Raw genomic sequence first — 19,224 nt, 5'->3', positions numbered from 1 at the left:
CATCAAGCCTGCAGCTCACATCACTTTTCACCCTGGTGGTGTTTGTATGTAATACGGGTATGGACAAATAGGGAGTTAAAGGGAAATTTCAGATTTGAAAGATTTTTTTTTTAAATTATCATTATTAGAACTACATACAGTCAACCTCATTACATTCAAATTTTAGGGTTACAATTATTTTAAAAACTTTTTTTAATCATACTTTTAGCCAGGCACTGGTGGCTCATAACTATAATCTAGCTTCTCAGGAGGCTGAGATCTGAATTATGGTTCAAAACCAGTCAGGGTGGTAAAATCGATGAGACTCCTCCAATTAACCACCAAAAGGCCAGAAGTAGAACTGTGGCTCAAGAGGTATAACACCTGTCTTGAGGGATAAAGCTCAAGGACAATACCTAGACTGAGTTCAAACCCTAGTACTAGCAAATAAATATGTAAATAAATCACCATCTAAAAGGTACCAGTGGCTCACTGTGACTCTAACTACTCAGGAGGATGAGAACTTGAGGATCGCAGCTCAGCCAGCTCAGGCAGGAAAGGTCAGGAGACTCTTATCTCCAATAAACTACTCAGAAAAGCCCCGAAATGATGCTGTGGCTCAAGTGTTAGAGCATTAGCCTTGAGCACAAAGAGGCTCAGGGACAGTGCCCAGGCCCTAAGCTCAAGCCCCAGGACTGGTCACAAACAAGAAAAAGAAAAGATGCTGATCTTGATCCTCTGAAGTCTTTAGTTGTAGAGTGTTACCTTCTTCCACCTGGTGCCAGCCTGTAGGATTGCAGCCCCAAAGGCTCCAGCTTGGCATCCAGCACCAGCCAGAACTTGGCACACAGGTCCTACCCTGTCTTCTCTTCCTGAGTAGGAGCTGAGAATTGGGAATTTCCTCTCAATTGCACCGCTGTGCCAGGCAGGCAGAATAACAGAGGTCCTAGTTCCTGTGCTGGCTGAGAACTGTAGCTTTGTAAGTGGTCTCTAGAATTCTCACAAAAACATTGGGCTCATAGGGCCCTTTTGGAGGACAGTGGTCCAGAGGTCCTAGTCTGCCTCTTGGCTGCAGGATTATGAAGTGCCTCACGTGGCACCATGTAAAGCACCCACCTGTGCACAAAGCATTCTACCCCATGACACAGGAGGTCCCATGTAGGAAGAGGGCAGACCCAGGTGTGGTCTATTGAAATAATTGATCCTGGGAGCTTTTGCAGTGGCCATTTCTGGACAGTCTGGTGCAGAGCTTTGCGTGTGTTTCAGACATGGACCCTGCTTCTGTGTGGTGACTTTGATCTCACTAACGTGCTTTCTTTGCTCTGGGGACACAAGGCCACCTGTCCTGATGGCTGTGGGGACGGTAAACACAGCAGTGTGACCAACCAGCAGTGCCTAATGTAAGTACCAATCTTTGGAAAATACATTCTGGTTTTGCAGGTTTTCCTCAAACTACCATATCCTAAGCATAGGCCCCTGGCATGAAGAGGGCATTACCTTTTTTATGGCCTTCTGTGTCACAGCCCTTAATACCTGTTTAGTCTGGCTGCAAGCTGAAAAGGGCCAGATAACTAGGAATGCCTTTGCTAGCCCCACTATGTATTTTTGGTAGTGTAAGGTAAACATTGCTGCCTAGCTAGACACGGTTGGCTCACGCCTGTAGTTCTAGCTACTCAGGAGGCTGAGATCTGAGGATGGCGGTTCAAAGCCAGCCTGGAAAGGAAAGTCCATGGGACTCTTATCTCCAATAAACTCAGAAAAAGCTGGAAGTGGTACTGTGGCTCAAGTGGTAGAGCACTAGTCTTGAGCACAGAGAGGCTCAGGGACAGAGCCCAGGCCCTGAGTTCAAGCACCAGAATCAGCAAAATAAAAAATAAAAAAAAGTTGTTGCTACGAAGCAAGCACAATCACTTGAGGCTAGGTGAAGAGCCATAGACCAGACCCTAGAAAACCATAGTATGTAATTGTGTCTTCCTTACAGAGCACTTGAGAGACTTCCACACTAGTCTCCATACCTGCAGAGTCCCAGAATGCAGCAGCCTCTCTGCTCTACCCTCACCTGTACAGGCCATCCAGTGGACTCGATCCTGCAGTCCAAGTAGCACGGTCTGCAGTGGCAGCTGAATGAGGTCTCTGAGACAGTCTACTGCAGGCTGAGGTAAGGTCCCTGGGCCCCTCAAAGCACAGCTGGCATGGTCTATTAGCTGCCTGCCCTTTCTAGACCTCCTCAGACTCATGCACCTTAGATCAGGGATCCACCTGTCATCTGTTCCCATTCTCCTAGTGCCTGGTGCAGCACAACCTGCCAGGATGTGTGCACCTCCGCCCTCAGGTCCCGTCCATATCCCCTGTGTGACAGAAAAGACAGGACCTTTGAGTGGGCCCCAACCATCTTGGCTCGTCCTTCTGCCCCTCTGCTTACACAGCACAAACACTTGGCTGAAGTCAAAGGACAGAGGGCAGCCTCAGCTCATTTATAAGGAAATAACAAAGCTGCCAGTCAGCAGCAGACAGCCATGGAGCTGCTGCAGGAGGGAGCACTGTGGCCCCATGGCTCTGGCCATCTTCCTGTTCCTGGTGGGCCTGATAGATCAGTGCCAGTGCTGGGCTGCTTGCTACCCATCAGGCCCTGTGCCACTGCCAGGGCTGGGCAACCTGCTGCAGATGGGTTTAAAGAACCTGCCTTACTGCTTCTACAAGGTGAAGAGCTGGTGGTAGGCAGCAGAGGGCACGTGGACGCCTGCAGAGACAGTGCTGGGAAGCCACAGGCCACAGAGGCTCCCTGGGGAGGGCACTACAGGGCCTGATGACAGTCTGGGCTTTCCAAGACCAATGTGTGGAAGGGCAAAGGCCAGGGGGTGACATGTGGTAGCATGTTTGGGATGCACAGAGCAGAAGTTGTGTACTCCCCAAGTCTTCCCAGACGATCCGAGGGGCCAGGGCATTGGGCAGCATTTCAGTTGGACATCAGGTAGAGAGAGGTGCAGCAGCCACTGACGACATCTGCTGCTCTGGAGTCTTGGGCTTCTTGCTCCTCTGAGAGCCTGTGTTTCCTCCTCTGCACAAAGATATTAAGGAACCTGGCTTGCAGGGTTGTAGGCAAAGTGGTTACGTCTAATGTGGGTCCTCTTTAATCTGAGAGGATATGGCCCCCAAAATAAAGACGTTAGATCTCTGGCTGAGGATGTAACTCAGTGGTAGAACACTTGCCCGGCAAATGGAAAGCCCTCTTTAATCCCACCCCCCCCCCAAAAAAAAAAAATCCTTGACTCAAAATACTTTTTACTCTTCAGTCTGAGTTCCCAAAGGCTTGTGCATTGAGCCTGGGTCTAGAAGTCTAGCAGAAATCCTCCACTACCAGTGCTCTGATCCTCTGCCTGTAGCTCCAAAGTTGATTGGGGGATGTGTTCAGCCTGCAGTTGACCTGGAAGCCAGTGGTGGAAGTGGTGGTCATCAGCAGGCTGGAAGCCGTGCATGAGGCACTGCTGACCACCCGCCAATGCCCATCTATGAACACCTGGGCCTTGGACTGAGGTCCAGAGTTGAAGAGCAGCTGGGCAGAGTCATCCCCCTAGCCCAACAAGGGGGCCAAAGGAAGGATAGGGATACCTGGAGGGAAAGAGGGTGTAATGTAGGAAAGCCAGAGTCAGGTGCCATTGGGTCACACCTGTAATCCTAGCTACTCAGAGGCTGAGATGTGGGGATCAAGGTGTGAAGCCAGCCCAGGAAGCAAAGTTTGTAAGACTCTCTTTATCTCCATTTAACTGCCATAAAACCCACAAGTGGATCTGTGGCTCTAGTGGTAGAGTGCTAGCCTTGAGAGAAAAAGCTAAGCACTGCATTAAAGCCCAAACCAGCACACACACAAATGTAGTTCAAAACCAGCTTAGACTACATAGCAAGAGTACATATACATAGCAAGGCCTGAAGCCAGGCACTGGTAGTTCAAGCCTATAATTCCAGCTGCCCAGGAGGCTGAAATGTGAGAATTGCAGATTGCATTTCGAAGCCAACCTGAAAAGTTTGTGAGACTGATAGCCAATTAACTACCAAAGAAGCTAGAAGTGGAGTTGTGGTAGAGTGTTCGTCTTTTTTTTTTTTTTTTTTTTTGGGGGGGGGGGGCGGTCCGGTTGTGGGGCCTGAACTCTGGGCCTGGGCGCTGTCCCTCAGCAATTCAGCTCAAGGCTAGCGCTCTACCACTGGAGCCACAGCACCACTTCCAGCTTTTTTTTCTTTTTGCTTATGTGGTGCTGAGGAATCGAACCCAGGGCCTCAGGCATGCATGCAAGGCAAGGGCTCTACCACTGAGCCACCTTCCCAGCCCCGAGTGTTAGTCTTGAGTAAAGAAAAAATTAAGAGACAGACCCCAGAACCTGAGTTCATGCTTTAGGATCAGCACAAAAGAAAAGAAAAGCTGGAGACTTGCAGGGTGGTGCCTGCAAAAGCAGCCTGTATAGCCGGTTCTTTTCCCTCATGCCTGGGATCCTAGCTGCTCAGGAGAATGAGACCTGGAGGATGATAGTTCAAAGCCATTTTAGGAAGAAAAGTCTCCATTTAGCCAACAAAAATGCCAGAGGGGAGGTCTGACTCAAGTGATAGAAAACCAACTGAGCAAGAAAGCTGAGTGAGAGTACTAGACCCTGAATTCAAGTGCTACTACAAACATACAGCCCACCCCACACATGTATAAATGACCCAGGCACCAGGACCTTGTGACTATAATCCTAGTTACTAAGGAGGCAGAAATCTGTGGATCACAGTTATAAGCCAGCCTGTGCAGAAAAAATCTGTAAAATTCTTACCTCCGATAAACTACCAAAAAAAAAAAAAAAAACCCGCCAGAAATGGAGCTGTGGCTCATATGGTAGAGTGCTAGCCTTGAGCAAAGAAGCTCAAGGACAGTACTCAGGCCCTGAGTTCAAGCCCCAGGACCAGCACCAAAAAAGAAACACCAGAGGACCTGTATAAGCATGTGGGAGGGGCTGGGAAGGTGGCTCAGCGGTAGAGCGCTTGCTTTGCATGCATGAGGCCCTGGGTTCGATTCCTTAGTGCCACATAAGCAAAAAGAAAAAAGCCGGAAGTGGCGCTGTGGCTCAAGTGGTAGAGCACTAGCCTTGAGCTGAAGAGCTGAGGGACAGCGCCCAGGCCCAAAGTTCAAGCCCCACGACCGGACCAAAAAAAAAAAAGCATGTGGGAGTCAAAGACAGACCTATCTGAAGGAGAGGAATGGTACAGGTGGCCAAGGAGAGGTCAAGAATACTTCTTCACAGCACATGTCCGTAGCCCATAGGGGTGGTCTTTGTGCCCTGCAGATCTGCCTGGCATGAACAGCAGTGGGTGACCAAGGAGGCCCAGCTGCCCCTGTGCAGCCCTCCCTGAGCAGACAGGTTGGGGATGGGCTGGGGGAATGAGGCAGGAGGCAGTAACAGGAGCAACACATCACCAGCATCACCACTCCCAGGTCTCCCCTTCAGCCCCAACGCCCTCCTGAACAAAGCTGTGGGACTTGACCGCCTCCCTCATCCACGCCCACTGCTTCAAGTACGATAACCATCTGACCCAGTTGTTAGATCTCATGTAGGAGAGTATGAAGAAGGAAGCTGGTTTTGTTCCAGAGATGGGAGACGCAGGGCATTCCACGGGTCAGGTCTCCCATGGGAGGAGTTGCACTCACAGGTGATGGGGAAATCACTGCAGAGGTAGAACTCTGGAACTGGGCAACTTCGGGCAACTTCAGACCACAGCAGGAATGGGTGAGGCGGCCCTGGATCAGAGGATCCCCAGAGGTAACTGCCTGTGTCCCAGTCCCTGTTGGAAACCCTATGTAGAAGCTGCTGCAGCAGAGGCAGGCAGATCTTTGTATACAGTGGACTAGGCTGAGCCCAGAAGGACTCCACTCCTCTGTGCTCTCACAGTGGCTGAACACAGTCTCAGTGCTCCTGCGCATCCCACGAGGTGCAGCACTTTACAGACATCAGCCCACTTAGTTTGCCCCACATGATGTCCCGTGACATGGAAGTACAGGGCTTCCTCGTCCCTAAGGTAGGCCTGAGTCTTCCTGCTCCATCAGATAAAAGGATGTACGCGGACCAAGGCAGTGGCTGTGTGCTTGGTGTGAGGTCTCGGTGTCCCCAGTACCTCTCATGAATACACCTCTCACCAGGGCACCAAGCTCGTCACCAGCCTGTCCTTGATGCTGAAGGATGAGCACATCTGGGAGCAGCCCTTCCACTTCCACCCCACTCACTTCCTGGACACCCAGGGCTGCTTTGTGAAGCCCAAGGCCTTCATGCCCTTCTTAGCAGGTGTGGGGGCGCCTGGCTCCCTGTCCCCTGGCTGGAGTAGCTGGGAGGGGGCCCCCAGCTCCAGCTGACCATCCCCACTTGCTGTCCTGCATGTCTCAGGAAGCCCCTGGCATGCATGGAACATTTCCTCATCTGCCCCCAGCAGCGCTTCCTGGTGCCGCAGGCCAGCCCCAGCCCAGTAACTTGGGGGTCTTTACCTTTCCTACTGACCCATGGCCCTACCAGCTCTGTGTTGTATCATGTTAGTCAAATCCTGAATCTGTCCCTCAGGATGGCCACAGTACACAATAAACAGATGTACTGCTTGCCATACAGATTCTTGATCTAACCCTGTGCTTGTCTGTGATAGGTCCTGAGCTAACAAACTGCTGCTATCACCCTACCTCAGCCCTCCACCAGGTCCCACTCAACAGATGACAGCTCATCCAAGTCACCAATGGGGACCCATCCCTGCTTACTGAGTTAGTGACATCCTCTAGGCAGGTGTCCGGCCTTAACAAGTTTCTACTGGGAATCACCCTAGCTTGATGGCAGATGGGATTTGGGGGCACCAAGGCTCCTTCTCAAAACAGTGAGTTCCAAGAAGAGCTCACAGAACTAGAGGCTGTGATATTCATGGTTATGGTTGATGCAGCACAAGAATAGAGGAAAGTAATTAGCATTAAAGACTCCAGGGACAGCCAGGCACTGGTGGCTCACGCCTGTAATCCTAGCTACTCAGGAAGCTGAGATCTGAGGATGGCGGTTCAAAGCCAGCCCGGGCAGGAGAGACCATGAGACTCCTATCTCCAATAAACCACCAGAAAACCGGAAGTGGAGCTGTAGCTCAAGTGGTAGAGCGCTCGCCTTGAGCTGAAGAGCTGAGGGACAGTGGCCAGGCCCAGAGTTCAAGCCCCACAGCCAACAACAACAACAAAAAAAAGACTCCAGGGACAAAGTCTGGGGGGTGGGGTGGGGGGGACACAACTTCTAGTTGTCTATCTGAGTTTTATCTAGATACAGGCTAGATCTCCAGTCATAATAGCTAAGTGTTTGTCAATCTTATTCACTTCAAAGAACCAACTTTTGATTCATTAATACTTTGTATAGTTTTTAAGTCTCTGTTTTATTCATTTATATCCTAATCTTTATTATTTCTTTTTTTCTGCTGATTTGGGGTTTGGGTTGCTCTTTTCTAGGAGCTCAAGGTACATCATGGAGCTATTGATTGACATCTCTGGGTTTGTTTGATTGTTATGTAGGTACTTAAAGCTACGAACTTTCCTCAGCACTGTCTTTGCAGGCTCCCTAAGGTTCAGGTAAGTTACACTTCCATTTTCATTAGATTCTGGTAATTTTGGGATTTCCCTCCTTTATATTCTTCAGTCAGGTCCATTTATCATTGAGGTCCAGTTATTATGTCTTGGAATATTTTTTTGTTTGTTAAGGTTTGGTTTGTCCTAAAATCTCTGCTTCAAAAAATATACCTTGGCCAGGTGCCGGTGGCTCATGCCTGTAATCCTAGCTACTCAGGAGGCTGAGATCTGAGGATCACGGTTCAAAGCCAGCCCAGGCAGTAAAGTCCGTGAGACTTTTTTTTGGGTGGAGGGAGGGGGTCCGGTCGTGGGGCCTGAACTCTGGGCCTAGGTGCTGTCCCTCAGCTCTTCAGCTCAAGGCTAGCACTCTACCACTTGAGCCACAGCACCACTTCCGGGCTTTTCTTTTTGCTTATGTGGTGCTGAGGAATCAAACCTAGGGCCTCATGCATGCAAGGCAAGCACTCTACCACTGAGCCACCTTCCCAGCCCTGAGACTTTTATCTCCAATAAACAACTCAGAAAACCGGAAGTGGTGCTGTGGCTCAAGTGGTAAAGCCTTCAGCTTGAACTAAAGAGCTAAAGGACAGCACCCAGGCCCAGAGTTCAAGCCCCACAACCAACAAAAAAAAAAGGGGTGGGGACGGAGAAGGACTTACAGTTTCTAGAGTAACCCTTGCTGCAAACGGTGAAGTGCTATGCCTCACATGGCATCATCCAAAGGGCCCACCTATGCCCAATGCATTCTAACTCATGACACAGGAGGCCTATGAAGGGAGAGGGCAGACCCAGGTGTAGTTTCATGAAGTAATCGATCCTGGGAGCTTTTGCAGTAGCCATTTCTAGACTGTCTTGTACAGAGCTCGGCATGTGCTTTGGGTATGGACCCTGCTGCAGTGGTGACTTTGATCTCACTAACATGCTTTCCTCTATGCCACAAGACCCCTGTCCTGATGGCAGTGGGGACAGAGTTCACACAAGCAGCCTGATGGACAGTGCTGAGTCATAAGTGTCCATCCTTGTCAGTCACAGCCTGGCAATTTCAGGTGATTTTCCTCATGACCACCACATCCTCATCATAGGCCCCTGGGAAAAGGAGGAGGTAGCCTGGATGCTCAGATCCCTTTAGGCACAGATGCTGTCGTTCAGGGCCTGAGCACTGCCCTGTAGCTTTTCTACTCTTTTCTTCCACTTCCTGAACCCATCCATTTCCAGCTTGTTAATGATCAATTGAAGATAGGAATCTCATGGACTTTTTAGCCAATGCTTACTTCAAACTGTGATCTCCAGCCTCCTGAGTAGCTAATATAATAGGTGTGAAGCACCACCCACCTTATCTGGGTTAGGATTACTGAATTTATTTTTTTACACTTCCTTGGTGTAAGCATCTGCCTATCCTCTGCACAATTCTTCTCATGCTCAGTGCAACACAACCAGTATGTACAGTTTTTGTGAAAGTCAACTCTTAGGAGTCCCCACCCCTCCCTTGTGCATGTCCCTAGAGAGGAGAGTTGCAGGGAACTCAGAGTCTGTAGCTGGGCTGCCATGCGGGCCCCTCCTCCTCTCCGTGGCTCACAGTCACCACACCACGGCAGAAATCACAAGACAAAGTGCAGCTTCAGCTTGTTTCTGAGGGAACAGCCCAGTGTGGTCCAATGCCCAGGATATAATTCTTTTAAATCCTGCCTAGCACTAGGTGGCTGGAGCTGTGTGCCCAGAGGAGTCCAGTGGGCTGCGAGGCCACCATGGAGCTGCTGACAGGGGAAGCACCCTGGCCCGTGGCTGTGGCCGTGGCCATCTTCCTGCTCCTGGTGGACCTGATGCACCGGCGCCAGCGCTGGGCTGCTCACTATCCACCGGGCCCTGTGCCTCTGCCAGGGCTGGGCAACCTGCTACAGATGGATTTCCAGAACCTGCCATACTGCTTCTACAAGGTGAGGAGCTGGAAGTGGGCTGCAGATGGTGGGGATGCACAGGAACAGGTGGTGTGGTGAAGCCATAGGCTGGACGAGACTCTGCGTGGCACAAGTAGAGTGGGACCCCAGGGCCCTTACAATTCAGGTGGCAAGGGGCCAGGCCGCTGAGCAGTGTTTCAGTTGGACATCAGGTGGAGAGAGGCACAGAGACCACTTCAGTCTGCTGCTGCTGTGGGGTCTTGGGTCTCATGCTCCCCTCCGTGCATCTGTCTCTTCCTTGTACAGTGGGATGCTGTGGAGTCCCGGGACAGTCTTGGGAATCTGTCTGGTAGTAGCTCCCCAATCACATCTAAATTGATGCTTCTGCCCCAGCCCAGCAGCAAGACACCAGATCTCAGGCTGGGAAATATAGTCTATTGGTAGAGTGCCTGCCTGACACACAGAAGGCCCTGGATTTGCTCACCAGCACAGCAAAACTGAGAAAGAAGGAAGTGAGGGAATGAGACTGGAGGGAGAAAAGAGAAGACTCCAGATTGGAACTGTGCCATGATGAACCTGGGTCAGTGTCTGTGCCTTGAGCATGGGTCCTGTAGTCTGGCAGCGCCCTCCACTGATTGGAACCCTAATCCTTTGCCCACTGCTTATGGTACTGCTTGAGAGATGTGTTTCCTAGCAAGCACAAGGCCTGGGTTCAATTATTACTGCCACAAAAGGAAGAAGAAAAACAGCCAACTGATACCTCTTATAACATGTATGAACCACTCTTCAGAGTGCTAGCCTTGAGCTCATGAGCTGAGGGACAGCGTCCAGGCCCAGAGTTCAAGCCCACAACTAACAACAACAACAACAAAAAGACGTCTATGTTGCACTTTTGTGTTATATTAAATTCATGAGGCAGCAGCTAGCATGGTCATTGCTAGCAGTGAGGCAGAGGAGGGAAGAAGAGCTGTTGTCTGAGGGTCCAAGCAGCAGTATTCCCACATCTGCGCTGGGCAGTGGTGATAGAGACACATTGTGAATGCACATGAGAACTCTGGATTTTACACTTAAAGATGAGTAGATGGGCTGGATGCTAGTAGCTCACGCCTATAATTCTAGCTGTTCAAGAGGCTGAGATCTGAGAATCTTAATTTGAAACCAGCCCAGACAGGAAAATGCATGAAATTTACACAATTATCCACCAAAAAAGCCAGAATTGGAGCTGCGGCTTAAGTGGGAGAGCACTATCCTTGAGCAAAAAGCTCAGGGACAGGGCTGGGAAGGTGGCTCAGTGGTAGAGTGCTTGCCATGCATGCATGAGGCACTGGGTTCGATTCCTCAGCACCACATAAGCAAAAAGAAAAAAGCCGGAAGTGGTGCTGTGGCTCAAGTGGTAGAGTGCTAGCCTTGATCTGAAGAGCTGAGGGACAGCACCCAGGCCCAGAGTTCAGGCCCTACGACCGGACCCAAAAAAAAAAAAAGCTCAGGAACAGCACCCAGGCCCTGATCTCAGCACCTATGACCAGAGGGGCAAAAAATGGGGAGATGGGGAGGGTATCCCTGGGGGATAATTCCTTGCTGACCCCCGTACTGTCTGCTTGGGCTTACAGATGTAATGTTTAAGCTCTAGCACCAGATCAAAAGAGGAGGAAAGATGGTAAATGTTGGAAACCTCACCCCCGCCCCCCCACCCCCTCACAATATTCTCAAACAATCATAGGCAATGTTTGGACCAGACTCTGCAGCAGAGCTGCCTTGGCTTAGGGAATCAGGCCTAATTTTCAGAACAAATGTCTGCCTCCTAGGGGGCCCTTGAGAGGCCCACAACAAAACCTGGCAGCATTGTAGCATCCTTCCTGATAAGAGTGTCTCTGTACCTGGGACTGTGACCACACTTGAAGGTTTATGCCAGCAGTGGGTAGAGGCGGAGTGCCCAGTGCCCTGTCACTCAGCCTCCAGAAGGGAGGGACACATAGAGACTGATTGAGCCTCCCTAATAAACAGCAGCTCCACCTTGTGGAGGGAAGCCTGTAATGAGCATCTTCCTGTCCTTCCCTCTGCATCCTCACAACATTGACTGGGGTGTCATGGGAGAGAAGGGGCAGTTAAGCAGCAGAACTCGGCCTTACACTCTTGCTCAGCTGTTTGTTTGTTTGTTTTACTTACAAATAGTACTCTATAAGATGATCCTTAGGACCACAGAGGCTTTTTGCTGTCTCTCATCTGCTTCTGCTTGGTCTGAACCTCAGTTCTCAGATCTCAGCCTCCAGAGTAGCCAACTTATGTGTGAGGTCTGGCACTTGACTCCAACCCCTTTATGAGAGTTCTAGAACCACTTATGAAGCACAGGGCCAGAAGGATCAAGAATGTTCTAGCATCTTTTGGGCCTCTGTCTACTTGCCTGACACAGCTGTATTATTGGGAGGAAACACCCAATTCCCAGCTCCTCCCTAAGAACAGAAAGGAGGGTGGGATCTGTGTGCCCTTGTACTGGCTTGTCTGGATGCTAGGCCTGGGCCTTTGGAGCTGCAATCCCACAGGATGACACCAGGGGGCACAAGAGATTACAGGCTGTAGAATACTCTATAAACATAGACCAGAAAGACCCCAAGGGAGCAAGACCAGCCTGCTGGTGAGTGAGTTTTCTGGGAGGTTGTAGGCATGAGTGGAGACCTCAGAGCATCCTCCTCGGCCAGGGGCAGGGGAGGCGATCTCCCCTGTTTTGTCCTGGACACCTCCTGTTGTCTGCTCATTCCAGTTACTGCAACAGTGTCCCTGTGACTTGGGGACACCATCTTCTCCTTAAGATCATCCTTACAATTCTTTTTTTATTACCGTATTTTTATTTTTATTTGAAAAACCCTAAACAGGGGTTTCAGTTACATAAGTCATATAAAGAGTCCATTTCTGGTGCTGGGAAGGTGGCTCAGCGGTAGAGTGCATGCCTTGCAAGCATGAGGCCCTGGGTTCGATTCCTCAGCACCACATAAACAGAAAAAGCCGGAAGTGGCTCTGTGGCTCCAGTGGTAGAGCGCTAGCCTTGAGCTGAATAGCTGAGGGACAGCGCCCAGGCCCAGAGTTCAGGCCCCATGACCGGCAAAAAAAAAAAAAAAAAAAGAGTCCATTTCTTTCCTGAGCCTCTGTACTCAAGGCAAGTGCTCTTCCACTTGAGCCACAGCCCCACTTCTAGCTTTTTCTGTTTATGTGGTGCTGAGGAATCAAACCCAGGGCTTCTTGCATGTGAGCCAAGCACTCTACCACTAAGCCACATTCCCAGCCCCAAGACTACCTTTCTTTTTGGATAATGGTACCCTTCCCTCACTTTCTCCCAGTTTTTCCCTCGCTGTCCCCACCCACAGTTGTACAGTTCATTTTCCACATTGTACCTAGTGAATACTGTGGCTGCCTGGGCCTCTCTGCTTTCTTTTTTTTTTTTTTTTTTTGCCTGGCAATAAATATTTTAATTTTTTTCACTTTTATGATGACAAATAATTTTCAAGTTTTATTTCCTTTTTTGTTTACTTAAGTACAAAGCTAAACCACAAATGGGTACAACCAAGCCATTTCATCTCACGTTTACACACCCTCGTCGGACCTTCCTCCAGTCTGATGGCCACTGGCCAGGCTAGTGGGGTTGGGGAAGACTTCTTAGGTAGCACCGTGGTGAGGTCCAGGGTGGGGGATGGAGGACAAGGGCCACTCCTCATACCTGTCTCTATTCACATTGCTCTGGGCGCGGGGCTGGCAGGAGCCCCGGCCTGGAGCTGAGCAGTGAGAGCTGCCCTACCAGCCAGGGAAGAGGCAGCGTGCCCCACCTGCTGTCACGCTCCGCCAACACCTGAGCTTACCCTCGATCCTGGGCCATGGCGGCAGTGGGGGCCGGGGCCGGGGCCCTCCGTCCCGCCTCAGCTCATGGCTTGTTCACAGGAGCCAGGGGTTTGGACAGAAGAGGGCCTCCAGAGCGGGCGGGGACTCCGGCCCAGCACAAGTGGGTGGGGCATCGGGTACGTAATTTCTGGTCCCACTACAAAACTTATTTTTGATTAGAATAGAGTACCATCTCATTCTCTTCTACAAAACAAAACCAAAAAGAAAAAAGAAACCCCAAACGAAACAAAAAACCACAGCCGCTTCACTCACTGCAAGACCTATATACACGTAAGTTGTTTCCTGTGGGTTTTTGAAATTTTTTTTTTGTTTTTAAATTTTTATTATTATTTTTTAAAATAAACTCAGTGTTCACATTTCTATAAAGAGCCCCGTGTCAGGAAGGCCTGCCCAGGGCTGGGGAGCGGAGCCTCTTCCCGGGGGCTCCACCCTGATGCTCCAGGCGAGGCCTGGAGCACCGGCCTCTGGGGAAGCAATCTGGGCCGGCCACGCTCCCAGCCAGCAGGGTCGGTAAGCTCAAGAAAGCAAGGGGAAGACTAGCTTACTGTGAAACCTTTTTAAAAAATATTCATACTGCCGGGCGCTGGTGGCTCACGCCTATAATCCTAGCTACTCAAGAGGCTGAGATCTGAGGATCGCGGTTCAAAGCCAGCCCGGGCAGGAGAGACCGTGAGACTCCTATCTCCAATAAAAACCACCAGAAAACCGGAAGTGGCGCTGTAGCTCAAGTGGTAGAGCGCTCGCCTTGAGCTGAAGAGCTAAGGGACAACGCCCAGGCCCAGAGTTCAAGCCCCACGGCCGACAAAAAAAAAAAAATATTCATACTTCAACGTGTGCCTGTCAAGACACAAGGAGAACAAGAGCTTGGAGACGTGCTCTCTGCTTTCTTAAGGCGCTTTATCCTCTTCCTTTGTGCTTCCTCCATCTGACAAACTGGATATGCCCCACCTCTGCCATGCTGATGGGTATGAGGTGGCTGTGATTTCTGTGCCCTGGTGGTGCAGTGTGGACCACTCTCAGTCCAGTGTTGCTCGCTAGGTGTGATTTGCTGGAATAATCGATCTCCGGAGCTTTTGCTAGACTGTCTCTTGCAGAGCTCTGCACTTGTTTCATGCATGAACCCAGATGCTGTGCGGTGACTTTGATCTCACCAACGTGCTTTCTTGTATGTCCTGGAGATGCAGGGCCACCCGTCTGATGGCGGTGGGAATGGTTTACCAGGTGCCACAAGCAACGTGACAGACATTGCCTGATTGATGAGTGTTGGTTATTGTCAAGCACAGCCTGGCTATTTCAGATGATTTTCCTCATGGCCACCACATCCTGAGCACAGACCCCTGACTCGAGGAGGCTACTCCCTGTGTTCTTATCCCCCGCCCTTAAAAGCAGAGCTGTCAGCTGCCTACCAATTCCAGACCTGCACAGGGTCCTGCTTCTTAAAGCAGGGATCCACCTGTCTCTGCGCCCATTCTCCCGGTGCCCGGCGCAGCAGAACCTGCCAGTATGTCCAGCTTATGTGCTCCTCAGGTCTCTGGTCTTGTGCCTTCCCCAGTGTAACAGGAAGGACAGGAACTTTGGGCCAGCCCCCAGGACTAGACCCTGACCTGGCTGGCCCTCCTACCCCGCTGCTTACACAATGACCACAAACACTTATCTGAAGGGTACAAAGGGCAGCCTCTGCTCATTAGCTCATTAGAAGGGTAAAGCAAACAAGGTGTGTGGCAGTGTCCTGCTCAGCCCTGGTGGCTGGGTTGGTGTGTCTAGAGGAGTGCATTGGGCAGTGAGGCCGCCATGGAGTTTCTGACGGGGTCCGTGGCCGTGGCCGTGGCCATCTTCCTGCTCCTGGTGGACCTGATGCACCGGCGCCAGCGCTGGGCTGCTCGCTACCCACCAGGCCCTGTGCCTCTGCCAGGGCTGGGCAACCTGCTGCAGATGGATTTCCAGAACCTGCCATACTGCTTCTACAAGGTGAGGAGCAGGTGGTGGGCAGCAGAGGGCATGCGGAGCCCCCAGAGCCAGTGCTGGGAAGCCACAGGCCGCGCAGGAAGCTGAGCCCCAGAGGCTGAGAGGCTCCCTGGGGAGGGCACTGCAGGGCCTGATGACAGTCTGGGCTTTCCAAGACCAACGTGTGGCAGGGCAAAGGCCGGGTTGACACATGGCAGGGGCCTTGAGTGCAGTTGCACAGAGCAGAAGTTGTGTACTCCCCATAATCTTCCAGACTGGGAGGGGCTGGGACCCTGGGTCACATTTCAGTTGGACGCATTTCAGATGAGAGAAGCACAGCGACCCCTTGAACCGCTTGCTCCCCTGGCTGAGGTCAGGAGACACTGAGGGTCCTGTGACGATTTGGTGAATCTGGCCTCTTAGACCTGAGAAGTCACTGCTGAAGTGATTCTACCACTCTAACCCCGGCATGAGACAGCAGGATTCATGCTGGAGACGGAGCTTAGTGGCAGAGCACTAGCCTGGCATAGTGAAAGCTCTGGGTATAGAGAACAACAAACATAGACCACATCTTCGTGCTTGCCCTGCTCAATCTGGGTCCTTAAGCTTGTGTACCAAGTCTGGGTCCTGGCCCTCCATCGACCAACGCCCTGATCCTCTGCTTGCAGCTCCGGCGTCAATTCGGGGACGTGTTCAGCCTGCAACTGGCCTGGAAGCCTGTGGTTGTGATAAATGGGCTGGAGGCCGTGCGTGAGGCACTGGTGATCCATCGCGACAACACCGCAGACCGCCCACCGATGCCTATCTATGAACACCTGGGCTTCGGACCAAGAGCCAGAGGTAAAGAGCAGCAGGGCAGAGTTGGGCCTATTAGCTGTGCAAATGGACAGTGACAAAGGAAGGACAGGGTCTGGTGTGGGACGGGCAGGGATGAGAAGGATTGTCCAATGATACAAGGAAATCCAGGAAAGTCCTGCCTCAGGCGTGTAGGTCAGCATTCTGCCATATATCCAAGTGCACCTATCCACTCTTCGGCAGGGGTGATCCTGGCACCCTATGAGCAGGCCTGGCGTGAACAGCGACGCTTTGCCCTGTCCACCCTGCGCAACTTTGGCCTGGGCAAGAAGTCGCTGGAGCAGTGGGTGACGGAGGAGGCCGGTTGCCTGTGTGCGGCCTTCGCTGACCAAGGTGATCAGGGTACAGAGGAAGCAAGGGTCAGGGGATGTGGAGAGAGGACTGCCTCATTTTTACCTCTGCTCTTCCAGGAGGCCCCTTCAGCCCCATGGCCCTCCTGAACAAAGCCGTGTGCAACGTGATCGCCTCCCTCATCTATGCCCGCCGCTTCGAGTATAAGGATGCCTCCCTCGACAGAATGTTGGAGGTGGTCCGCAGGTCTGCAAATGAGGACGCTGGCTTCCTCCCTGAGGTATGGGTAGAGGGACTCAGGAGACACTGCAAGGCCAGCGCCATGCAGCTCCTAGGCGAGAGGGCCTGGAGCTGTACAAACTCTGACAATAGGAACAGTATAGAGTCCTAGGAGCTAGATGTCAGTGGCTCATGCCTGTAATTTTAGCTACTCAGGAGGCTGAGATCTGAGGATCAGGATCGCAGTTCACAGCTAGCCCCAAAGCCAGCCCTAGCAGGAAATTCTATGAGACTCTTATCTCCAATTAATCACCAGAAAACCAGAAGTGTCGCTGTGGCTCAAGTGCTAGAGTGCCAGCATGAGCTGAAGAGCAGAGGAACAGTGTCCAGGCCCAGAGGGCAAGCCCCACGACCAAACCAATAATAATAATAATAAAGAGTTGTAGGGTGAGGGGGTTCTGAAGAAGGACAGTCTACACACATTGCCCCCCATGGAGATATTCCTCTGGCAGCTAGGACCTCAAGAGAGCAAGGAGGCTGGCACTGGAGAAGCAATGGGTGACCAAAGGGTCCAGACGAGGCCTGTGTCTGACCTGGAGGACCAAGGGTGGAGATTGATCCTGGTGTACAGTGAACACAGAAGGACTCTTCCCATCTGTGCTCTCACAGTTGCTGAACGCAGTCCCCGTGCTCCTGCGCATCCCCGGGCTGCCTGGGAAGGTCTTCCCTGCACAGAAAGCCTTCATGGACCTGGTGGATGAGCTGCTGGCAGAGCACAAGATGACCCGGGACGCCGCTGAGCCACCGCGAGACCTGACCGACGCCTTCCTGGCTGAGGTGGAGAAGGTGCGCTGTGACCACCCTGCCCCACAGACTGGGCCAGGGCCAGGGCCTGAGGGTGCTGTGGAAGGGAGGCCGGGCTCCAGGCTGGAGGGGACAGTGGAGGCTGTCTGGAGCCTTGTCCTCTGCTGCCTCAGCCCAGAACCCCCTTGTCTTTGCACAGGCCAAGGGGAACCCCGACAGCAGCTTCAATGAGGACAACCTGCGCATGGTGGTGGTTGACCTGTTCACCGCAGGGATGGTGACCACCTCCACCACGCTGTCGTGGGCTCTGCTGCTCATGATCCTGCACCCGGATGTGCAGTGTGAGCCCAGCTGGGACTGGAGGGAAGGGGGAGGGAGGAAAAGTGGAATCAGGGTGTAGGCTTCACTTCAGCCGGAGTCATGGTGACCTCACCTGGTTTTGGCCCTTCACACAGAGGCCGGAGCAGGTGGACACTGGCCCTAGTGACTGCCTGCTGTGTCTCTGCTTGTCCACGCAGGCCGCGTGCAGCAGGAGATCGATGAGGTGATTGGGCAGGCGCGGTGGCCAGAGATGGGAGACCAGGCCCGCATGCCCTTCACCTGCGCAGTGATCCATGAGGTGCAACGTTTTGCTGACATTATCCCAATGAATTTGCCCCACATGACGTCGCGCGACGTGGAAGTGCAGGGCTTCCTCATCCCTAAGGTAGGCCCATTGTCCCATCCCATCACAGACGTTGTGGCACAAGGACAGGAAAGACGCAGATCACCTCATCCCAGACCGCCCAGGGGCTGACCGGACCGTCCGGCCATGCAGAGCTCACAACCTGCCCACAGAGCCTGGGTAGACGGACAACATACAGTCAGCCACAGTGGTAGAAGAACCACCGCGTGCAGTGACTGGTGGCAATGGGACTTCCATGGGAAGCTTGTCACTTGGCCCTGTCACAGCATCAGGTGGTTCTGAAAAGCATTTGGGGTTGAAGGTCAGGTGGAAGGACGCACGCAGGCCAGGGCAGTGTCTGTGTGTGTGGTGTGCAGCCTCACTGTCCCCAGCTCCCCTCACCACGCACCTCCCACCAGGGCACCACGCTCCTCACTAACCTGTCGTCAGTGCTGAAGGACGAGCACATCTGGGAGCAGCCCTTCCGCTTCCACCCTGCACACTTCCTGGACGCCCAGGGCCGCTTTGTGAAGCCTGAGGCCTTCATGCCCTTCTCAGCAGGTGCGTGGGGGCCTGGCTCCCTGTCCCCTCGCTGGGGTGACAGGCTGACTAAGATGTAGCTCCCTGGCCCCAGCTGACTTTGTTTCCACTCCTTATCCCTCATAGGCCCCCGCACGTGTCTCGGGGAGCCCCTGGCGCGCATGGAGCTCTTCCTCTTCTTCACCTGCCTCCTGCAGCGCTTCAGCTTCTCGGTGCCCGCAGGCCAGCCCCGACCCAGTGACTTCAGTTCCTTTACCCTCCCTGTTGCCCCTCGTCCCTACCAGCTCTGTGTTGGGCCACGCTAGGAGGAACACCAGGCCCTCAATCTGCCCCCAGGAGGTTTCACAATGCACAATAAACCTGTCTTTTGCTGCCATTTGGATCCCTGGTCCAGCCCCCTGACTGGCCTCTTTCTGTGGTAGGTCCTGAGCTCCCTCACCCTGCCAGGTCCACTCTGCATGAGCACTTGAGTCTGATGCAGACAGGGTGCTCTGTTGCCCATTTGCCCTGTCTTTCCCATGAAGCTTCCCTTCACGTGGCCTTGG

At 52.4% G+C, this 19,224-nt stretch overlaps 1 protein-coding gene across 2 annotated transcripts; it reads left to right on the top strand.

Annotated features, from left to right (window-relative positions):
- The first annotated feature begins 14,924 nt into the window (after positions 1 to 14,924).
- On the top strand, positions 14,925 to 19,055 carry LOC138811818 (cytochrome P450 2D17-like). 2 transcript variants are annotated; one of them, XM_069999686.1, is made up of 9 exons: positions 14,925 to 15,330; positions 15,975 to 16,146; positions 16,345 to 16,494; positions 16,572 to 16,732; positions 17,341 to 17,517; positions 17,675 to 17,816; positions 17,994 to 18,181; positions 18,559 to 18,700; positions 18,806 to 19,055. In XM_069999686.1, the coding sequence occupies exons 1-9, from the start codon at positions 15,154 to 15,156 to the stop codon at positions 18,982 to 18,984; spliced, it is 1,488 nt and encodes a 495-aa protein (XP_069855787.1). In that variant the 5' UTR covers positions 14,925 to 15,153; the 3' UTR covers positions 18,985 to 19,055. The 2 variants fall into 2 exon arrangements, with proteins under 2 accessions (XP_069855787.1, XP_069855788.1); XM_069999687.1 differs by lacking the exon at positions 14,925 to 15,330 and adding an exon at positions 15,591 to 15,678.
- Positions 19,056 to 19,224: the final 169 nt, after the last annotated feature.

Source organism: Dipodomys merriami, unplaced genomic scaffold, assembly GCF_024711535.1.
Source record: "Dipodomys merriami isolate MVZ:Mamm:240054 unplaced genomic scaffold, mDipMer1.0.p SCAF_55, whole genome shotgun sequence".
NCBI lineage: Eukaryota > Metazoa > Chordata > Mammalia > Rodentia > Heteromyidae > Dipodomys > Dipodomys merriami.
The sequence above is the reverse complement of the archived record's forward strand: the minus strand, read 5'-3'. Positions and strand labels throughout refer to the sequence as shown.

Excerpts from the sequence above, each read along its gene's own strand:
- LOC138811818 (XM_069999686.1), top strand. The coding sequence starts at position 15,154 with ATGGAGTTTCTGACGGGGTCCGTGGCCGTGGCCGTGGCCATCTTCCTG. Across the intron at positions 17,817-17,993 it reads CCTGCACCCGGATGTGCAGT|GCCGCGTGCAGCAGGAGATC; the intron begins GTGAGCCCAGCT and ends TTGTCCACGCAG. Across the intron at positions 18,701-18,805 it reads CTTCATGCCCTTCTCAGCAG|GCCCCCGCACGTGTCTCGGG; the intron begins GTGCGTGGGGGC and ends TATCCCTCATAG.